Source organism: Globicephala melas, chromosome 13, assembly GCF_963455315.2.
Source record: "Globicephala melas chromosome 13, mGloMel1.2, whole genome shotgun sequence".
Lineage (NCBI taxonomy): Eukaryota > Metazoa > Chordata > Mammalia > Artiodactyla > Delphinidae > Globicephala > Globicephala melas.
In genome coordinates, this window is record NC_083326.1 from 77913827 (window position 1) to 77927536 (window position 13710).

The 13710-nt window shown below is 52.3% G+C and overlaps 1 protein-coding gene across 1 annotated transcript in view; it reads right to left on the reverse strand.

The window, feature by feature from the left end:
* TESC (tescalcin) overlaps positions 1–13473 on the reverse strand; it is a 62788-nt gene extending 49315 nt beyond the window's left edge. The window contains exon 1 of the mRNA XM_030860418.2: positions 13271–13473. Coding sequence (XP_030716278.1) covers positions 13271–13328 — 58 coding nt within the window. The 5' untranslated portion in view covers positions 13329–13473. The remainder of the gene's footprint in view (positions 1–13270) is intronic.
* Positions 13474–13710: the final 237 nt, after the last annotated feature.

A 13710-nucleotide genomic window follows, 5' to 3' on the forward strand; every position in this document is an offset into this window, starting at 1 on the left:
TACGGACACAGAAAGTCCGTGAGTGGGGTGCTAATGCATATGGGGTCTCTGCCTGGCCCTGGCCCCAACGGTCAGGCTGCCGCCCTGGTATGCTAAGCAAGGAGTCACTGGGGAAGGAGAGTCGTACGGACCAGGGGTCAGAGACAACACTCAGGAAGGAGGGCGGGAGGAGACTAGGCACCCAAAATCTCCCACGAGGTCCAGCCTCCCTCACATGACTTGCGAGGAAACCGAAGATCCCCATTTACCCATGTCCGCTACGGGGCGGTCAGGACTATTTGAGCCTGGTGGCGAGGGGCATATAGAATACCACTTGCTCCTTCCTCCCAGAATCTGGGCTGCCCTCAGGGGTGTGAGGGCCTGACGGACTCCTCCGTGGCACACCTGTATCTGCTCAACCCTCTGACAGGTGCCCCCACCACTCATTAAGAGATATTTACTGAGTGCCTCTGGTTTGCTGGGCACCTGCCAGATACCAAGGATGCAGACACAAGAGGCAGAGCCCTCACCTCGCTGGGATCCAGGGTCCTAAGTGCAGTGTCCGCTTGCCAAGGAGCACCAAGGTTGGAGTAGGGCTTCCGGTCCATGGGGATGGGGTGGGAGGTGATGCCCAGTGGGATCCCAGGGGCTGAGGGCTGGCGCAGGCAGAGTGGGAAGAACTCGGGGAGCTCCAAGCCCTTTAGCACGGGTGGGAGGCAGACTAGGAACAGGGGCACAGGAGTGGGGGGCGCACACGTCACACTAAGGCACTCAGACTTCACCCTGAGTTTCCGGAGGGTGCTAAGCTACAGAACCACATCCCATGTGCCCGGTAACCGAACGGAGGGCTGATGCAGACGATGGGGCTGGGTACCCACTGAGAGGCGGGCAGCTGGAGCAGTCGAGGTAGGGAAGGGCGCTCAAGACACAGCTGAGAGAAGCGAGGGTGGTTGAGAGCATGCTGGCTGCTGTCTCCAGGGGCACCCCAAAGCCACCCTGCCTCCCTCCGCTTCCCCCTGCAGTGCCAGCCTGGATGCAGGCTCTGGGACTCCAAGTGGCATCACTGGGAAGGGCTTGGTGGCTTCCAGGACCCCCAAAGCTCTCCTGCTGGCTGTGTCCCGAGAGACTGGCCAGTACTCAACCCAGGCATTGGCTGAGGTCCTGCAACACAGAGATGCGCCCAGCCAGACGGAAAGGTGAGCTAACCCCATCGCTTCCAAGAGCTGCAGGTTCAACCCCCAGCTTCTCGTCTTACTAAACCTTCTCCCCAAGACTGTTAACTTCCTCCTCCGTAATTCAGAGATAATAATAGCACTGCCTACACATGGCTGTTCATACCACGAAAAACAATCAAATCACATAAACAACATGCATAATCGTCAAAACGTGGGAACCCAAATGTCCATCTACTTGTGAACAGATGAACAAAATGCGGCATCTCCATCCAATGGAACATTATTCCACCACGAGACAGAATGAAGCAGTGACGCTTGATACAACCTGGATGAACCTTGAAAACATGACATTAAGAAGCCAGACACGCAAGGCCACTACTGTATGCTTCCTTTTATATGAATCTCCCAAAGTAAGCAAGTCCATAGAGACAGAAAGTAGGTTAGTGGTTGCCAGGGGCTACGAGTTGGGAGATTAGAGTGACTGCTGAAGCTTCTTTGTGGGGTGATGAAGATGGTCGGGAAATACAGTGGCGACGGCAGCACAGCATCGTGAATGTGCTTAATGACACTGAACTGTATGCTTCCCTGTCGGTCCAGTGGTTAGGACTCCACGCTTCCACGGTTGGGGGCCCAGGTTCAATCCCTGGCTGGGAAACTAAGATCCTGCAAGCCGCACGGTGCAGCCAAAATAAATAATAAAAATCAAATAAAATGGTTAGGATGGTAAATTTCATGTTATGTGAATTTTGCCCCCATTGAAAAAAAAATGATATACACACTGAGCACTGAACCTGGCCGGAAGAGCGTAAGATCCTGGAGCCGCCATGCTTGCTAGTATTATGTCCCCAAAGCAATAATCTCATGGTACCTATGCGGCTCTTCAGCTGCCTCCAGGATCCCAGGGGAGAGAGAACTTGTGCCCCTCCTGGAATTACAGCCCAAGCAATGACTAAGCCGGGGCCTGGGCAGGGAGAGCGAGGGACCGGCCTCCACAGCCTGGAAGGGACCCTCCCCCACATGCCTGGCACCCACACGATGCTTCACGGTGCCGGATGCCCTGTTCCTCTCCTCCACCTGCCTGCCCCTTGCAAGCCATGTGCCGGGTGTGTACACATGCCAGACCACACCTCACTGCTGGGAATTTAAAGTAATCCAAAGATGCACCTGGGTGCCCTCGGTCTTGAGAATGAAGTTATCAAACTCAATTCTATTCCAAAGCAGAAGCAACGACAAGAAGATTAATTGCTGGCCTTCCTCCGGCAGCTTTCAACCCTTTGCTCGAAAACGTCAACCCACTTTGTAAGTGCAAAAGCTGAGGGGTTCCCAGGAAGAGCTGCCCCAGGCCCATGCCAGCCTGAGGACGGCATTTATTTTAGGTACCGAGGGTCTTGTTAGGATATTTCCTTTTGTTTTGTTTGCTGCACAGAATGAATCCTCCAAATCTGAGGACTGGAGGGGACTCTGGGACAGACTGGAGGGACATGATTTTAGAAAACATTCTCCCCTCGTGAGCAACGAGACAACTCAGGAAGCTGTCAGAGTGGGTGAGCATGACTCAAAATCGCACAGACCATGCTCTGCTCATCCGCGCTCACCTTCCTACGGCTAGCCTCTGTTCTTTCCCATTTGCCTTAGAGCAGTAATAATAACCACCAAGTGTCAGCACTTACTCAGAGGCAGGAACTAAGCCAAACACTTGACACACATGATCTTACTTAGTCCTCATCACAGTGCCTGCCTCTCCTGGGGGTTATCACACCCATTTTACAGATATGGAAACTGACTCTCAGAGAGGGTAAGTCACTCGCTGAAGGTCACACGGATATGAGCGGCAGAACTGGGATTTGAACCCAGGTCTGTGACTCCAGAATCTGTTCTCATGACCATCTGCTGTGCTGTCTGCCAAAACTAAGAAGCGACTGGGACAATGAATACATACCATTTACATCACTAAACAAAGAGAGATGTCTCCATTTTAATAAAAAGAGTAAGATGAGGAAGGGAGAAAAGCAACAGTTAATCAGCGGAGACTTGGGCACTTTTCAGAGTCTCTAGGAAACTGGTTTTCACATTCTTCCAGAACTATCTTCAGCTCCAGATTTACCAAAAGCATGAGGGCTTATTATGGTAGGACATTTAGGTAAAGAACTCCAGTATCAGGACTTCCCTGGTGGTCCAGTGGTTAAGACTCCACGCTTCCAAAGCAGGGGGCGTGGGGTAGACCCCTGACTGGGGAACTAAGATCCCACATGCCACACAGCATGGCCAAAAAATATTAAAAAAACAAAAAAAACCTCCAGTTCCTTCTACAAGGAGCTAACACAGACTTTGCATTCCACTATGAACCTGTGAAGCACTGGACAAAATTAGAAAAAGAATTTAAGACATCACTAAGCTTGAAAGAAAGGGAAATCCCCAGGTGCCAGAAGCAAGGAGGGGACTCAGACCCAGCAAGTGAGGTGGCCCAGGGGTACCAGAATATTTCCAGGCTCTCCCAGCAAAGGTGTGGCTTCTAGCCCACTGAGTGACAGCAGTGGCCTTGGGTCCATACGAGTTAGCAGTGAGACTGCTATCAAAAGCTAGAGCACAGAGGACTGCCTCTCCATATAAGGTGGGACAGAAAAATGTTCCCTGCTGGCCCAGAGAATCAACAAGGAAGCTGACTCTGCAGAAGAGGTGGCAGGGTGCAGAGGAGAGGAGGGGGACTCTATGATGAATCAAAACTCCAGGCCTGTGTCATTCACAAGAGAAAAATCCAAACCTCTGTGGCACAGGAAAGCCAAATTGAGGAATTAACGTAAAAAGTGCTTCCAGACCAGCGAAAGCCCTAAGGTACCCAGAACAACAAATGCAAAGCACTGTGTGAGGTACTTCTATAGCCCAGGGCACAGGGTACTCTCATGGGAGAGGTACTTCAGCTAAGCCCACCTCTACTTGGTGTGGCCTCAGCATGAATCTGGAGATGACTGAAAACCAGGGGGGAGCCAGCCCAAAGATGAGCTCAGAATGAAAACCCAAACTACACAGCAAATGACCACCATATGGGATAATCAGCAGACACAGTTAATAAATGGAATGGACCCCCAAGAAGATGAGACAGCAGAAACTATGCAGTAAGCTTTAAATTATTACGAATAATATAAGAACAGTGCCCTGTGATAAAAGCAGTGAATCTGAAAACCTTACAGAACTTACAAAATGTTTTTTTTTAAGTCTATGGAATTTAAAAAACTAAGTTGGGTTAAGGCAGCAAAGCTGTAATAGCTAAAGAGAGAATTAGTGAATTGGAAGACAGACCTAAGGAAACAAATCAAAATACAGCACAGAGCAACAAAAAGATAGGAAATATGCAAGAAAAGTAAAGAGGCATTCAGGACAGGATGACACGGTTCATCCCCTTCCAAAGTAATTACTGAGGAAAAAGATTAGGAGAAAGGGGAGAGGTAATATCTTCATTATGGAAGATATCAGTCAATTTATAATAATACAGCATAAACCATTCCCAGGCAGGATAAATTAAATCCACACCTACACAAAGCACCTAAAAAAACACCACCAACAAATATTTTTAAACAGAGGGGAAAAAGCAGATTTCTACAAAGAAATATCAATCAGACAAAAGAGATGACTTTTCAACAGCAAGAAGAGACCAAAAACTCAGTGCTGAGAGAAAACATGCAGCAACCTCGAATTTTATACCCAGCCAAATGATCATTCCTGCAGCCTGGCAAAATAAAGACATTTTCAGACAAAGCTGACAACTCACAGAGACTTGTTGCAAACTCCATGGAAAGGTGTATTACATAAGAAGAAACTGAATTTGGGGACTTCCCTGGTGGTCCAGTGGGTAGGACTCTGTGCTCCCAAGGCAGGGGGCCCGGGTTCGATCCCTGGTTGGGGAACTAGATCCCGTATGCATGCTGTGACTAAGAGTTTGCATGCAACAACTAAGAAGCTTGCACGCCCCAACTAAAAAAGGATCCTGCATGCCGCAACAAAGATCCTGCATGCCACAACTAAGACCTCATACAGCCAAAATAAAGAAATATTAAAAAAACCTGAATCTGTAAGGAAGAATGGTTGCAAAAATTAAGAGTCTGCATAAAACAAAAACCAATATGTAGGTTTTTAAATTAAAGAAAAAATACTACAGAGTGATACAAATTAAAGCATGCTAAGGTCCCTGATCCTTAGCACAACATCAAGAAAATGACAAACTTGACGCATGTCAAAGATGGCAGGTGTGTCACAAGTGATATGAATTACTGAAGGAAGTTACAGAATACCCTTAAAAAGGCGATATATGGCCAGCCTCTGAAAGGTTTACAATCGAAACGATCTGTACCTGCCAACAACTACTGAACACTTATGACGTGTGAAGAGCTTTACTCAAATTCTCATTCAATCCTCACAGCAGCCCTGGGACACATTCCCATCATACAGATGAGGAAACTAAGACTCAGGGAGGCGAAGTTTCTTGCTTAGACAGTAAACAGCAGCGTCGTGATTCAAACCCACATCTACCTGCTGCTAAAGGTCAAGGTGGTGGAAGGCTAGTCTGTGTCCACGTGGGACTCTGGCTGAGGCCTTGGAGATGCAGGAGAGGACAAGATAAGGGAACTCCTGAGAACTACCAGGTGGGTAAGGCCTGTGAAGTGCCGGGTGCTCACCTGGGGTTCTCTGATCACTGAGACCCTGGCATGGGTGCTCAGGAGCTGGGAAGGGCCCCCCCCACCCCCCCCCCCCGCTTTCTCTTTCCATCGTTGTATAACTCAGCCACACCAACCGTGCTGCTGTCTCCTGCCTGGCCACCCGCCCTCCCTCCCAGAGGTACCTGGGCCCTGAGACCTAACTGCTCCCTTTCACCTCCCAGGGAGCTGTGCTGAGAACAGAAGGCCCACTTCTGACAGCCTGCCCGTCCACAAAGGTCACACTGTTGGGACAACAAAGGGCCTTTTTGTCCTCACGCTTAAGGTGATTTCCACCACTGGCAGAAATCACCCACTTGACCTTCTGGTTTTATGAATTAATAATAAAGATGGAGCCGGCGACAGGATGGCTGGCAGGACCAGGGTGCCAGGCTCCTCCTCGTCACCTTGCCCAGCCTCTCCAGGCTGGGAAAAGGAGGCCCTGCCTTATCTTCCCAAAGCAGTGGGCACTCCTGAGCCAAAAACGCCTTGTTCCCCGGGCTTGAGATAGCAGATACTAAAGTGCTTTGCAAAAGTAGAAGCATCTTATCGCGGCGTTTTTTCTGTAGGATTGGGCCGTATGGCATATCTGAGCAGTGATTAAATGCCATGCTACATTCTGGGGACCATTAACTCACAGAAAAATTACCCTGCCAGCGTGGGGATGGGGGAGGCGAGAAAGAAAGATGCATGAGGGATCTAATTACTACTAATCCGTGGAGCTGAGAAGTCTTGGAGTGGATTGCGGTTGCTTTCACGCAGAGAAAACACAACTTCTGAAACAGACGTGAGCCACACAGTCAGACCCAGGAAATGGAGGGGGTCTCTTCTTCTTAGCCCTCCCCACACCCCTCACACTGCTCATCACCAAGCTTGCCCTCCCTGGGGGTTTGGGGGGCATAGCCCACACTTCTAGAACTTTCCACATCACCCAGAGCTAATCCTATCTGCCTTGAGGTCCGATTCTCCCCTTGCCAGCTGGGCAAACAAGTGTGTGGAACACTGTTAACAAGGTCATGGGGCAGCAGTGTTGACTCTCACAGATAATACGACTTGGGGTCACTCACACTCTCCACCTATGTTGTCACATGGGAGAGGCAGTTTCTCCTTGCACCCAAAAGTTTTTTTTTTTTTTTTTACAGTGTATTCCTAAATTTATTTTTATTGAGTATGGTTGCTTTACAATGCTGTGTTAGCCTCCACTGCACAACGAAATGAATCAGCCATACGTACACATACAGATGCCCCCTCCCTTTTGGACTTCCCTCCCATTTAGGCTACCACAGGGCATTAGGTGAGTTCCCCGTCCTATACAGCACGTTCCCATCAGCTGTCCATTTTATACACAGTATCAATAATATATATGTGTCAATCCCAGCCTCCCAGTTCCTCCCACCCCACCCCTTTCCCCCTTGGCATCCATACATGTGTTCTCTACCCGTCTCTACTTCTGCTTTGCAAGTAAGATCATCTATACCATTAAAGAGGCCTTGTTTTGAATTTGGGTTCCACACACCACATCTAAGTGACCTTTATTTTAATTATATTTTCTTTGTTTTTATTGAAGTATAATTGATTTATAATATCAAAACCGTGTTAGCTGCAAGTGTACAGCACAGTGATTCAGTTACACGTATGCATCTAAGTGACCCTGAGCAGTCACCTGCCTGTCTGAGCCTCAGTTTCCTCATCTGTAAACGAGTAACAAAAGTCCCACTGGGCTCTTAGGAGGATGGGATGATGGATGGAAAAGGCCCAAGAAAGAGTAGCTGTTACCTCATCCACAGCTCTAGACCGTCTCGTTGACTGTCACGTCTTCAAAGGGGTGGAGACGGCGGCTCAGAGAGGGCTGCGGCCTGGAGCAGGCGTCCCAGCACTGCCGCGTGGGGCAAGCCCGATGATCGCCGGCCTCCGAGCCCTATTCTGCAGCTACTGCTAACGTGGGATGACCGGATCCGGGTGCACAGAGTGCAAAACGGGCCAGGGCAGGGGGTGCTTCTGGGTGCCCAGGAATTAGTTCACTTGCTACCCAGCCCTTTCCCGCACGTTTCCACACTGGGAGCACCCAGGGAGTGGGCAGAGGTCTGGACAACCCACCCGACCAAGGCAGAAAAGGTTCCAGAGGGCTGGGGTCCCTTGGCCCTCCCTGCTGTCGTCATGACCACTGCGCCCAGGGCCCCTGAGAGCTCAGCCTTTGGGGATCAGTCCTCCCAGATAAGTTTGCTCCTCCCTCAGCAGGGAGCCACCATTATTCATTCTTCTCAAGAGCTTTAAGTGCTCTTATTATTACTCTCTATTTGGGATCTGATTTACATACTGTGGAATGTATCGTCACTGTTTTAAGAATCTCAGGGAAGTTGAGGGTCTACATCTCCCAGAGCCCCACGGACACAATTCTGCACCCCACTTTATGGGTTTCAGAGACTCCCCAAGGACCCCAAGTTAAAACCACAGTCCACCCAGAGGAAACGGAAAGGGAGCCAATAGGTCTTGTTGGCCATTCAGCTTCACAAGCCTTGGTGACAACAGGAATGAACACAGTGGAACCGGCCGGTCCGCCCTTACCCCTCAAGGCCCCGAGCTTCAGGAAGGCAGGGGAGGTGACATGCCACCAGGGCATGTGGCATGTGGTGAAGGGGCTGAGGCTGTGGTCTGGGGCTGCTTGAAGACTTTATAACCCAGGAGTACTGCCCAGCCAGGAGATTCCAGTGGAAAATGCAGCCCAGGCCACATAGGCCTCCCGCATCTCTGGTTCCCTCCCCAAAGGATGAGGTCCGGGGGTCAGACCAGGACTTGAATCCCGCCTCTGCTTCTCAGAGGCCCGTGGCAGTCACGTCCTCTCTTCAACCTTGACTTCCCCATCTCTGGAATGGGAAGGCCAGTGTTCCTGGGAGGATTCCATGAGCCACCGCGGGGAAACTTCATAGCTCAGCACAGTGTTTGGCAGGTGACAGGCGCCCGATAAACATTAGCTGTGGAGCTGCCCTGGAGCCCGAAGGAAAAAATAGACCCCTCCACTTTTCCCAGATTCCTCCTCGCATTCTTTCCTTTCCAATTCCAGAAGCAGACACGGGGTTGGGGGGACAGGAAGCGGGGGCCACCTCCAGGCCAGCTCAAGGTGGGGACAGGGAACACGCTACAGTGAGTGACTCCTTTCTTCCTGTCCAGCGTCCACGTCACACCTTGGGACACACATTGGGCTTGACACCACGCCTGCCACGGAGAAAGGCCAGCTCACCACTCGGACACACGACTAGAATGCCTTCGCTCGGGTTTCTAATATGAATTTTAACAGTCTAGGTAGTCAGCTTTCCTGGCGCAGAAAAGATGTCTGGGAGTACTTGTCTATGTTTTAAATCAGTCGATGAGACTCTGACAGGCAAGGCGAGGTGGGCGTGCAGACCCAAGGATGCCCTGCGTGAGCGAGCTTGCGCTCAGGCCTATTTTTGGCAGGGCTGACGTGGCCAAGGCCAGCTGCTGGTGTGGCACTAGATTTTATACCGGACACTGGCTCCTGGGCAATACTCCCTGGGTTATAAAGTCCCCAGGGCCTTCACCCCTTCAACGTGAACCTCTTGTGTTCTCACTGAGTACAAAGGTACTGAGTACTCCCCACTCTCAGGCAGCTCCAAGTTTCAAGGGGGTGGCAGGCGACGAAGCTGACAATTATAACAGGGTGTGATGTGAGCTATTACGGGAGGGAATGCAGGGGCTGCAGGAGTGCTGACGACGGGCATTTAACACACAAAGGTAGGAAGGAGGGTAGCCAGGGATGGCTTTCTGGAAGGAAACAATAGCTTAGCTGAGCTCTGAACGAGGAAGAGCATGAGTTTCATAAAGAGATGAGGCAGGGCTTCCCTGGTGGCGCAGTGGTTGAGAGTCCGCCTGCCGATGCAGGGGACACGGGTTCGTGCCCCGGTCCGGGAAGATCCCACATGCCGCGGAGCGGCTGGGCCCGTGAGCCATGGCCACTGAGCCTGCGCGTCCGGAGCCTGTGCTCCGCAACGGGAGAGGCCACAGCAGTGAGAGGCCTGCGTACCGCAAAAAAAAAAAAAAAAGAGAGAGAGAGAGACGGGGCAAAGAGGAAACGTGCGTAACCTTCGCCTGGGTGGTGGTTACAGAAGTACGGCCATATGCAAACGCCGCATCATGTGAGATGGGAAGAGTGCTCCAGGCACAGGGAACCGATTGTACAAAGGCCTGGTGGTGAGAAAAATATACGGGCAGGCTGTTCCTACCCCTTCTCGGTTCCTAGAAATCTGAGGGGCAACGAAACACAGTGAAAGCACAGCAGTAGCAGGACAGTGAGCCTGGGCATCCTGAGATCCCTACTCCTCCGCTTATGAGCTGCGGGACGGGAGGCAAGTTGCTTTTACTCCTCTGAGCCTCTGTAAAATGGCCACAGTACCACCTTCCCTGGAGGACTACCACGAGGCTTCCAAGAGAGTGCATGCAAAGGGATCACCCTGGTCCTCAGAGAGGCGGGGGAAGCCTAGCAACCCTGTGGGCACAGCCTGTTCTCTGGCTGCCCGGGACCTAGGGCTCTTCCCCCTTCTCAGGGATGCTTCCCAAGGGTTCTTATAGGAACACTCCACCCAGCCCGCAGGATGCTGCGAGCTGACGTTCCCATACCAAGTCAAGCACTGCCACACATACATACACCCTCTTGTTGAATCTATACCGCCACCCCACGATCCAGGTGGGAGCACTAACGCTCAGAGAGGTAAAACGACTTGCTTAAGGTCATGCAGCTGTGAAGAAGCGGCACCGACTTAACTCTTACTTGTGGCTCAGAGCAACCAGGACCTCTCAAGGTATTTAAAGCATGGCTGATAATACTAAACACTTGTGCCTGTTCTAAATACTTCAGGTGAATTCACTCACTTAATCCTTCCCAACAACTCAGAAGAAGGTACCACTTTTATCCCGATTTTATAGTGCATGAAACTGAGGCACTCAGGGCGTAAATGACTTGCCCAAGGCTGCATACCTATCAAGACCCCTTAAATCAGGTTCCCATCCCAACCTGAGCCCCATGTCCACGTCCTCATCTCATACAAACCTCATTCATTGTCCTCAACTTGTTCCTGCCAAAGGACCTTTGCATTCGCTGTGCCCTCTGCTCCAAATGCACTTCCGACTGGTCTTCACGCAGCTGGCTCCTTCTTACTTGGGTCTATTCCATTATCACCTCCCCCGAGAAGCCCTCCTGGTTCCCTCGAAAGAAATGTTTCCTTGCCCCTCCCCCAACTCTCATGCCGTCGGATTGTATCTTCTTCACGGAACTTGACACCAGTGGGTTGATCTGTTTATGCTGTGCATCTCCCCTCGGGAAATCAACCTCTCTGGGTCTGAATGGATAAAAGTGCTCAGACTGTGCCAACCCCTTTCACAGAGCTAGGGGGAAGTTTCCACTTACTTGAAGTTCAGATAACGGAAGGCATTATCCTCCACTCTAGTCTGACCTCAGAACTCCTTCCCTGACCTCCTCTGTCTCCCCTCCCTCTTTGGGGTGTGAAGTCTGAGTTCTGAGCAGCAAAAAGGGAAGTCACATCAGCCACCTCTAGGAAAGCAACAAAGCACGGGACCCTCAGCTTCTATCATCCGGGTCGGAGGCTGGGCCCAGGAAACTGACAAGATTCCCAGCATGCTCTGCAGCCCCATCATCTGTCAAACCCACAACCAGATGGAATTCCCCCAGACTGCCTGCCACGAGGGGCTGCCTGAGAGACTGTGGCCAGCCCACCCTTCCTGCAGAGATACCAGCCTCAGAGAACCCCCATTTCTAACCAGGCAGATTTAAGGCTGCCAGAGGGCACTCAAGCAATAATAAAAACAGGGGAAATCCAAGAAACTCAGGTGACAGGAATCCTACCTCCTCTCTCACGTGCGCCTTGTTGAACTAGACTTTATAAAACTTTTTGAATAAGTGAAAGTCACACATGGTTCAAAATGAAAACATAAAAAAGTTAACAGTGAAAAGCTCACCCCCCTTCATCTTTTCTACCAAATCCCCAATAAGTATTATTCTTAATTCCTTGATGCAAATAAAAGTTACAAAAATATACTCTTACTCCCCCTCTTCAAAAAAAAAAGGGGTTCCATATGATATATATGAACCACAACTTTTTTTTTCTCCAGTTGAAGATAGCTCTATATTTGTACACAGGAAGGTGTCCGCATACATGTCTGTGTATGTATGCATGTGTAGACGCAGACACCAGTTATTAAGGGCTTTCTGTAATTTTCACCCAATTCTCCTGGAAAGAAGTGTTTAGATTGGGAATCAGGTGTTTAGATTGGGAGTCAGGAGGGGTCATTTTTCAGCTCACGCACAAATGGCGGGGCCGCTCCCTCCAGCTGATCCACCATGGCCGCTGACTGTCTGCACTAAACTCGAAGCAGGCACCAGGAGCCAGCTCCTGACTGGAAATAACCGCTGCAGCTACCGTTTTCTTGAGCATTTATCTACAAAATACTAGCAGAAATCCCATTCTAGAAGGAAGGAAACAGAGACAGAGAGAGGTAAAGTGACTAGCCCAAGGACACACGGCCAGGAAGTAGCGCTGGCGGGGTTGACACCCGGTCTGCCCATTGCCGAAGCCAGTCTGCCCACTCACCTGGCCTCTCTCGGTCTTCAGTCCACACCCCCCTTCACAGCCCGTAATAGAACCGGGTGCCAGGGTCAAGTTCCCAGCCCGGCTGGACTTGGGCGGTCAGGCGCTTCCGCCATCACTTCCCTGCGGTCAGCTCGGCCCGCAGCCCGGCCTCCCGGTGCGGTGCGCCCTGCCCCAGGCGGATACGGGGCGCACAGCCTCTGCGGGCCCGGGAGTCCGGGCGAGCTCCACGAAGGTCGCCGGGCTCCAGCAAAGTGCTCTTCGGGCGCTGCCTCGCTTAATCCTCCCAGTTACCCATGGTGGGGTAGCGGGGGACCCGCCTGAAACCATTTTACAGACGGGAGGCTCAGAGACCCGCTCACCCGCGCTAAGGTCGCGGGGCCGGGCTCCCACCCAGCTCCCGCCGACTGAAAAACTTTCCTCCCCCTGCGTAATCCTGAATCCAAACGACTTTCAGGTGCGGGTCGCGTACAACAGCTGAGCGTCCATGGGCGCCAGCTTTCCCGGCCCGGGAGCCCGGACACCGCTCCCTCCCGGGTCCGCAGCCCCAGGTTCAGGGGTTCCCAGCAAACTCCGAGAGCACCGAGGCAGAGCTGCCGCGACACTTACTCAGCATCACCGCAGCCTGCAAAGTGGCCGGCGGGGACCCATTTGAAGGAGGGGGAGACTGAGGAGCAGAGAGAGCCAGCTACTAGTCCAAGGTCACACAGCGCGGTGGCCCGAAGCCCAGCGGGTGGCCGTAGGCTGGGAGCCCCCGTGCCAGCCGGCCGGCGGTCGCGGTCCCCGTCACCGTCCCCCGCGGGATACTCACAGCCTGTCTTGCCCTCGAGCTCCCGCACCTCCTCGGACGCGGAGTGGGTAGCGCCCATGGTGCCCGCGGCGGGGGCCCGGGGGCGCTCGTCCCTCCCAGGCCCTGTGCTGGCGTCGGCTGCGCAGCGGCGGGTCCGGCCTCGGGTCCGACACAGGTCGGGACGCCAGGAACTGGTCTGAGCCGCGGGTTCCGCGTGGGGTGCGAGCGCGGCCTCTTATAGCGGCGGCGGGCGGAGCGTCACGGTCCTAGTGCGCTCCGGCTTCGCTCATTGCCGGGAGTGGGGAGCGCCCCGCCCCGGGCCGGAAACGGCGGGGAGAGGGGTGAGGAGAGGAGGGGGACCCAGGTTCCCCATTCCCCACAACCGCGGCCGTGCTCGTCGCGCCTCACCCCTTCCGCACCCCTGCCGGCTGTGGGAAGAAGGTGTGAGCAGAGTTGGGGGT